This window comes from Phaseolus vulgaris, chromosome 10 (assembly GCF_051622355.1).
Source record: "Phaseolus vulgaris cultivar YP4 chromosome 10, ASM5162235v1, whole genome shotgun sequence".
NCBI classification, from domain to species: domain Eukaryota; kingdom Viridiplantae; phylum Streptophyta; class Magnoliopsida; order Fabales; family Fabaceae; genus Phaseolus; species Phaseolus vulgaris.
In genome coordinates this window covers 5,288,801-5,298,148 of record NC_143507.1, presented here as the reverse complement: position 1 = coordinate 5,298,148, position 9,348 = coordinate 5,288,801, and the positions used below count along the sequence as shown (strand labels likewise).

The 9,348-nt window shown below is 29.6% G+C and overlaps 1 protein-coding gene across 1 annotated transcript; it reads left to right on the top strand.

Annotated features, from left to right (window-relative positions):
• Positions 1-939: 939 nt before the first annotated feature.
• On the top strand, positions 940-8,843 carry LOC137819546 (1-deoxy-D-xylulose-5-phosphate reductoisomerase, chloroplastic). Its single transcript, XM_068623428.2, has 12 exons — positions 940-1,078; positions 3,555-3,742; positions 5,033-5,119; positions 5,432-5,557; positions 5,637-5,699; positions 6,212-6,361; positions 6,515-6,582; positions 6,746-6,857; positions 6,988-7,092; positions 7,298-7,419; positions 7,650-7,796; positions 8,270-8,843. Exons 1-12 carry the CDS (start codon positions 1,003-1,005, stop codon positions 8,421-8,423), a joined length of 1,398 nt encoding a protein of 465 aa, XP_068479529.1. The 5' UTR covers positions 940-1,002; the 3' UTR covers positions 8,424-8,843.
• Positions 8,844-9,348: the final 505 nt, after the last annotated feature.

Sequence of the window (9,348 nt, the reverse complement as noted above, 5' to 3'; positions counted from 1 at the left end):
TACTTACCCAGTCATTTTCCTCTTACTGGCCCCACACATTTCTTTCTATTATTATTATTATTATTATTATTATTATTAAGGTGCAATAACTGAATTCTATTTTTATAAGCAAACTTTCATCTTTCAGCTTTTTCAATAAACATAATTAAAAACCAATCAGCCGTTTTTATCATAGCATGATCTTTTAATTAAATGTATCTTAATTAATTGCACAAGTAATTTTTTTTTATGGTTAGTTAACCCAAACTTAGTAGAAGAAACTATATAATCTATATTTAGTTTTTTTTTTTTGGCTGATAAAAGTGAAACCACACACACATAAACTCATTTAGGGCTGATACGTGAATACTTGGACTTCTCTCTCATTCCAGAAAAAAAAAATATATTAGTGATTAATGCTATTTTCATATTTAAAAAAAATCAATCCATGAAATCCACTAGAATACAAAACCACAGATCCATCTAAAAACACATAATATCATTTGCTTTAATTTCTATGCTCATAATTTCTCCATTTTCCATATTAATTCCGTCTAAGAAAGCAAAACCCTACGTTTCTTTCACTTATTGTGTGGATCACATTAACATATATAATCTGGAAACTTCAAGAGACAATGAAACGAAGACTTCATAATCCACATCACCAACGAGTGTTGCTTATTCAAACTCCACCTTTGTCCATATACACACACCCTCACTATTTTTTTAGGTTACAATTAACCATTTTATCCACTTTTTTTTGGCTTTTTTCAATTATAGAAGGAAAAATAAGAAAATAAATGTTTTTTTTTTCAGAAAAAAAAAGAACCAGAAGGAAAAACCTTGGTCATTAGAACTGGCATGTCTAACACCACACATTGTTGTGCCATTTTTTATTCTCTTTTATCGTTTTTGTCTCCTTATACTTGTCACCAACTTGGAAAAACTACTTAATAACACTCTGTTTGGTTCTATTTTTCATTCGTGAACATTTGAGACGTGCCTTCTTGTTCAGCTTCTGTAATGGCTCTGAATTTGCCCTCCCCAGTTCAAGTGAAGCCCTTATTTTTCTCATCAAATAACTCCCCAAAACTTCCAGGTTCTTCTCCCGTCTTTCTCCCAAACGTGCTTCTGCTTCTTCATAAGCAGAATCAATAAGCACTTCTTCACTCCTTCAACACTTGTGTTAGCTTATAATTCCCTTCTTATCAACCTTTTTTTTCTCTGATTTCTCTCAAACTTTATCAACCAATTACCTAAATCGTCTCCTCTTCTTCTTTTGCTATTTACTTTGCCCTTTTTTTTTTCTTAACGCCATTTTCATGTCTTGTTTTCACGTCGTGTTCTTCATTTTACTCTATTCCCTGATCATTCTGTTTGGTTACTACAAATTCTTTAAACTGATCAGAAATCATTCTCATCAATATTTTCTCTACAAAATTTATTCTACATGATTGTTGGTAATTGGAGGATTTTCTATTTAGATAATATCACCCTTTATCTGATTTTCTGATACAAAAAAAAAAGAGAAAAGAATCTGCTCTTTGTGTATATATAAATGAATTAAACTGATCAGAAATCTTTGTTAGCATTGTTTTTCAGAAAACTATAGTAAAAGTGAATAACTTTATTAATTCTAAATCATAGTTTGTGATTTGATAGGATGATACTATTTTGCATACCCTTTTACGTAAACTGTGTTTTTTCTTTATCTTATCTATGCATTCACTAATTACTATATGATGCTATGGTTTGAGGTTAGTTTTGATGAAAAGATGGAGAAGATGCACCAAATAGTTTTTAAGATAACGAGCAAGTGTTGTGTTTCTGCACTATGTGACCACAAAACACGACAAAAGGAACCTTGCGTACGTAAACAAATGAATAAGATGGAAGAGTTTGTTGAATGATGGCACGAAGCTTAAAGGGATCATCACAACAACCAAGAAACTCTAATCTCTCTTCTATCGTTCTCAACTTGGAGGATTTTTTTTTTCTTTTAATATATGGAAATTGAGCCATAAGTTTCATGGAAGAAAAAAAAATCAACCAAAAACACCTAGAAATGAACAAAATTTTGAGTGCTTTTTGGGAAGAAACGATGGGAGATGTTTACGTTAGGGTCCACACTATTCTTAAAGATTCTCCATCATAGTTTTACTACAACTAAGTTGATATTTTGCACTAAAATAATTATCCAATTTATCTTAGTTTCTCATTTTAGTTAATCTAACATAATTTTTAATTGCTAAATAATAAATTATTGAGATTGCATCAATTAATTATTTATTGACCTACTATTTTATGTCTATTTTCAAAATGATTATTAATACCCTATAAGAAAATAATTTAATAAAAATAATTTAAAAATAATAATAATTAGTATTTAAAGTAGTTTATAATATTAATAAAAATATAAACTAATTTTTAAATTGACATCTAATTAGTTAGCAATGTTTTAATTACCAATTATATATATATATATATATATTTTGTGTGATTGATAGATATAGACATATATAAAACTTATGAACGAATTGCATAACTTGACATTTTAATATTATTATTTTTATTGTGTAAATATATAATATGAGCATTTTGAGTTAATTAAATGTTTTTTAAATTTAATTTTTTAATAATATTAGCATAGTTTATAATCGTATACTGTTTTACAATATACTTGGATACGAATGATTTCATCATAATTTAGTCACTATTGAACTGAAAACAAAACACTTTAATTAATTTAAGAAACAATCAATTTTTTTTAAAAAAATATAACAACAATAATGTTAATGTAAACTCTTGAAGACAATGACCTAAATCCTTCTATTTTTGTACTGCATAATATTTATATTGAGATTAAATATATTAACAATTAATACACAGTTCTATGGGATAATGTGTTTGTCAATGTTTGAAAGTTGTTTTTGCCATTATTCAAAAGTAATAAATATTTCTAATCAAACAAGTTAATCGATGTGCAAATTGCTTTTGCAATCTTCCATTTAGATCAGTTTTCTTCTATACTTGTTTAAAATGGTACATTTGAAATGAGATTTTTTTATATAAAAAAGTATAATCATTTTATATATGAGATGTCTTTTATTATATTTACCATAAAAATAATGGTATTGGAATGATAATGTGAGCTGATTTTATTTCCTTTTCTTTTTCAAAATACTATTTATGTTTATATGAAGGATCGTTGGTTATACAAAAGAAGGAAATACAACATTTTTTTATTGAAATATTATTAATTTATATAACAAATGAAATAATATAATTAAAAAATTATGACTATCACTGCATATTTTAAAAATATAAAATAAATATTTATTTGATGAAATACTTCACATGAAGACAAAAAAAAGAAAAAAGGACCACCAAAAGAACAATTTATTTTGCAACATATTAGTTTATATTAATTAAACAGATTATTTTCAAAGATATTATTTCTAGAAAGAAATTTCTTTTTTAATAAACTACTTTATCTTAAAAACAACTTGCCCTTCAACTTGTAATTAAGTATACTTAGGTTTTGTTTAATGATTAATCTGTTTCTTTTTTCTTAGGTAATTTTTGTTTGAAGAGAAAAGAGAGTGACAGAATAGAAGAAAGAAGAGTTTATTGTTCTGCTGCAGCTCAATCACCACCACCAGCTTGGCCTGGAACAGCTATTCCAGAGCCTTCTGATTTTAAGACATGGGAAGGACCAAAACCTATTACTGTCTTAGGATCTACTGGTTCTATTGGAACTCAGGTATATATCAATTTCCATCATCAATATATATATATATATATATTCATATTTAATGGTTATGGAAATTTAGTTTCAACAAAAAAAATCATGGTTATGAAAAATGATCTATAATTACCATTTCAGCCATGAAATATCTTATTGGTATTGAAATTTTCCTTGTAATTTGATAAAATATCTTTATGATTCTTTAAACTGGTAGTGACATTTAGTTCTAAGTTTAGGAGGAAACATAAAAAATAAAATGATATTTTTGTTAAATACTTTGTATATAAATTACACATTTGGTAATATATTTATATAATTTTAATATTATTTTTTATGAGTTTATTTTTTCTCTTTTGCAGTGATATATGCAAGCATTAAGTGTTCTTGTTAATTTTTTAACAAACAAAATGTCTTTTTAATTATCTATTTTTTATGATATCGGTATGTCTTTTTTTTTTTTTTTTTTTTTTATTTAGTAGCACTATTAAACAACTTTTATGCTCGTGTATGCTTCTAAATAAATACAAAATAGAGAATTGTCAAAGTTTAAAATCACTAAATTTCTGAAAAAAATCTTATAAAACGGACAAGCTCTCATAAAATGTTTTTCTAAGTTTAAACCCCAACCACTTTATTTAATTAAGTGACGTGAATAGTATAAAATTTCCTAAAACAAATAAAAACATAAAATTAAAAAATATAGAAAATCTTATTGCAATTTTGTTTAATATATATAATTTTTAACTTGTGATTTAAAAATATTATAATTGTTAGCGTGTATGTTTGTGTACACACAATATCAATAAAATTAATTTTACAATTTCACATATCTTTATTAACAGTCATTCCATTTAAGACAAATAATACTTGATTTCATGATAGAACTTACTTTTCTAAAAATGTTTTCAAACATATATAATCAAATTGAAGGCTTTATATATTCTTTCTAGCTAGCACTTACATTATATTTTTCTTCAATTTCAACTTTTATCATTCTCAAATTATTTACTTTTGTTTTCAAATTATTTCCTCCTAACTTTGAGCTATAAATTTTACCTAATAAAAGCATCTTATACATATCTCTAAATTAGTTTGGCCAATGTTTATGGCTTTCTAAATTAGACTTATCAATGTGGTTTGTCCCATTGAACCCTATAATTTTCTTGAATTACTCTATATTATTTTGGATTAGACTTTAAAGTATGTAATCCATTACTTGATTTTTTTTTTATTTCTTCAAGTTGATTAATTATTGCTTTGGGTGCTTTTTTTCTTCTAGTAATCTTAATTATTTTCACTTGTTAGACACTGAGTATAGTGGCTGAGTTTCCAGAAAGGTTCAAGGTTGTGGCACTTGCTGCTGGCTCAAATATTACCCTTCTTGCTGACCAGGTAATAATAATTAACTTAGTCCAAACATCATCTAATGGAACTTTCACATACTGCAGTGAATTTGAAATCTTATAAAAAAGAAGAAGTTTTCTTTCTTCTTATGAATTATAACTACCAGGAATAAACTGTGTCAAAATTGTATTGTTCAGACATTTTAAGAATCATCTAAGAACAGAGAAATCATCTTGAAAATCAATATAAGACAATTTGGATGAGAAGACTAGTATTTTAAAGCTAAAAGTAACATAATATGTCTCATCTCTTAGAAGTGCAAACAAAAGTCTCATGTTCAAGATATTTTACTCTTTGCAGATAAAGACATTTAAGCCTCAAGTTGTTGGTCTTAGAAATGAGTCTTTGGTGGATGAACTTAGAGAGGCTATTGCTGATGTGGAACACAAACCTGAAATCATCCCTGGAGAGCAAGGAGTCATTGAGGTTGAAATCTTTTTTTTTTGTCTCATCTTGTGGTTTAATAATCTTTTCAAAATTCATAAGCAACCATATATTTTTTCAGGCTGCCCGTCACCCTGATGCAGTCACTGTAGTTACAGGAATAGTTGGTTGTGCAGGATTAAAGGTAATTTTAAATAAAATGTTTCTTTCATTCAATCTTCATAATCATTCCATTATGTGTATCAAATGTTCTAATCAATAGTCTAAATAAATCACATTATTTAGGAGTCAAGTTCAAAAAGTAGTATAAAAAAATACACCTTCTTCTGTTAATCTTTAAGGTTTCATTTAAAAATAAAACTGTGATGAAATTTCAAATTTTAAAGATAGACAAAATTAGTGTATTGCTGACACCTCATAAGTGAACAAATAGTTGATGTTTGTTTGTACATATTGGAGTGAGAGAAGAGATTATTATTGAGCTTGAAAGTTGAAGGATGTCATTCATTGCACATAAATAATGTAACTTTGGCTGAACCTAATAATTATTATCATAGCTCTGCTGCTAATTTGTTCCTCTCAACTATAGTATTAAAAAAAGTGCACATATATTTACATAATGGTAAAAGTTCTTAGCAATATGAATTGGTATGTATAGATTGTAAAACTACAAATGTCATTGGTTATTTTCTTCAGCCAACAGTTGCAGCAATTGAGGCTGGGAAAGACATAGCTTTGGCCAACAAAGAGACAATGATTGCTGGAGCCCCTTTTGTTCTTCCTCTTGCTAAAAAACATAACATAAAAATTCTTCCAGCTGATTCGGAACATTCTGCAATTTTTCAGGTACTTAAGTTCATTATCAAGTTACAGATATCTCATATACTGAGTATATAAATCTTTGCATCTTTTCTGTTGATTTGAAGCAATGGATTTATTAATTGCACCACTTCATGCTGCTGTTCATCACTGATACATAAAGGATTCTTCTCTGAACAGTCTATCCAGGGGTTGCCAAAGGGTGCACTTAGGAAAATCCTTTTAACTGGGTCAGGAGGTGCTTTCAGGTAAGGGAAAATAGTTCAAGTTGAAGAGTTTTGATGTTTCTGGATAAAGCCTATTTGAATCATTATTGTTTTATTAGGGAAATCTTCAATCATTCCATCTCATAATGCTATTTAAGGCTCTTTATAACTGACCTGAATTATCTGTCATTCTGGTGATTAACAGAGAATGGCCAGCTGAAAAGATGAAAGACATTAAACTTGCTGATGCATTAAAGCACCCCATATGGAGTTTGGGGAGAAAAATAACTATTGACTCTGCTACCCTTTTCAATAAGGTTTGTTTCCTTCTACATTCAATGCATTTGGATGAAAATGTCCTTTTTTATTTGATGACAGAATTCTTTCTTGTGATTCTATCTATTGATATGCTTATATCTATAATAAATTTATTTTAATTCTTTGCAGGGTCTAGAAGTAATTGAAGCACATTACTTGTTTGGATCAGACTACGATGATATTGAGATTGTTATTCATCCACAATCTATCATACATTCCTTGGTTGAAACACAGGTTAAAACCTTGCAATATGCTGTTAGTTTTTGCTTGTTAATAAACATAGAAATTCTCACTCACATACTGAAGGATGAATCACATTACCTACATAGAAAGGCTTGAACATGTGAATTGCTCAAGTTCAAATTGAAATACAAGGAAAAGGGAATACAAAAAAATGTCAGCCTAGTATTAATTTGCCTTGTTTCTATGTTCTTTTCAGGATTCATCTGTTATTGCACAGTTGGGGATACCTGATATGCGCTTACCACTCCTTTACACATTATCCTGGCCAGACAGAATCTACTGCTCTGAAATAACTTGGCCTCGCCTTGATCTTAGCAAGTACAAACACTTTCCTTGTATCATATTTTTTCATAACCTTATCTTGAACATTCATCACCATTGTGAAGCCCTTCTTGGTTGAATTTCATCTTTCTCTTTTCAACAAATTGCTAACCAGATAGCTCCATTTTTCTTTACTTACAAATTTAGCAGATAATGTGTGATGAACCAGTTAGTAGTGAATATGTTCATCTTATTGACACAATTGTATTTAACATCTCCTCACTCAGGTATGGTTCTTTAACATTTTATGCACCTGATGATAAGAAGTTTCCATCGGTGAATCTATGCTATTCTGCTGGACGTGCTGGGGGCACCATGACAGGAGTTCTCAGTGCAGCAAATGAGAAAGCTGTAGAACTGTTTGTTGAAGAAAAGTAAGCATTCTCGTAGTTAGTTTCCTCACGCCAGTTTTGCTCTGAGAATTTCACTACATTTATGTTACATTGGAGATCCATGTTGTTCAAACAATCATACATCCCCCAAATCACTTCTGTATATGCAGAAGGATGCATCAGAAGAACTAACATAACATTTTCCTAGCCATGAAACAGTCTACAACAAAAAAAGTTCAATTTCATGTTATATGGTTTTATTTATCACTACTGTATCCTCAAAAAGTTCACGATGGACGATCTTTTAAGCTTCGTGGTCATGTATTACTCGAGATTAAGGAATTTCGTACTCTTAGGAAGTTTTCAATCTGTGATGTTTAAGCCTCATCATCATGTATTACTCACAGATGAGGGTTCGTATATCCTCATAAAAAATTTTCCCACATTCTATGACAACGTTTGTTTTTTGAAGGTGATGAATCCTCTTCTGACTTCCCTTCTCCCTCTGTTTGCAGGATTAGTTACCTGGACATATTCAAGGTTGTGGAGCTAACATGCCAAGAACATCAAAAAGAATTAGTAGCATCTCCTTCACTGGAAGAAATTATTCACTATGATCAGTGGGCAAGACAATATGCTTCTAATCTGCAAAAAGCTTCAAGTGTTTGAATCCCCGACTTACTGTGACATTTTAAAAATGGGGGTTGTGGAGGATTGTTGCCAATGTGAATGTATTTGTTGGTTCTCCAATGTGGATAAAATGTTCTCCAATGTGCATAAAATCAGTGCAGACATCTTACACTAGACTGTCTAGTCAATTTGTGTAAACTGTCTAATAATAGATCGTCTACTCTGTTTGTTTATATTACACCGTCTAGTTTGTTGATAGACTGTTTAGACTGTCTTGTTTAACACTAGATCGTCTAGTCTATATCTTACTAGACCGTCTAGTCTGTTGGCAGCCTGTCTAGTCTATTGACAAATTATCTAGACCATCTTTTTTGTTAATTAGTTTTTTCTTTTCTTGTATGTATACCTTCTTTTCTTGACTTTTGACATTATGAAAATATATGTTTTCTTTTTGCTTTTTCTCTCTCTCCCTCTTTCTCCTTTCTCTCTCCCTCTCTCTATCTCCCTCTCTCCCTCATTACGAAATACTCAACCTGGAGTAAGGGCAAAACACATGATTGTAACATGGCTGGTCCACTTTGTTTTTACTTCCATAAGATAGAACATCATGTGGATGAACATTGCTACTAACATTTGGAATGATCTTAAGGTTAGATAGTCTTAAGAAAAACTTCTTCGCAGTTCTGATTTGCAAATGGAGGTAGCCTCTTTAAATCAAGGTAGCTTGTCTACTGAATATTTTACTAAATTGAGTTATATGGGATGAATTAGAAAAATTTTATATGTACTTGTGAAACTAGATGTTCTTGTGATGTTTCATCCACTATCATTGATTGAACGCATGAGAACCAAGCCATGCAGTTTCTGCGTGGAGTAAATGACCAATATAGTAACATCAAATCTCACGTTCTTCTTATTGATCTCATTCCTCCAATAACCATGATTTTCTTGTTTACTGCTCAAC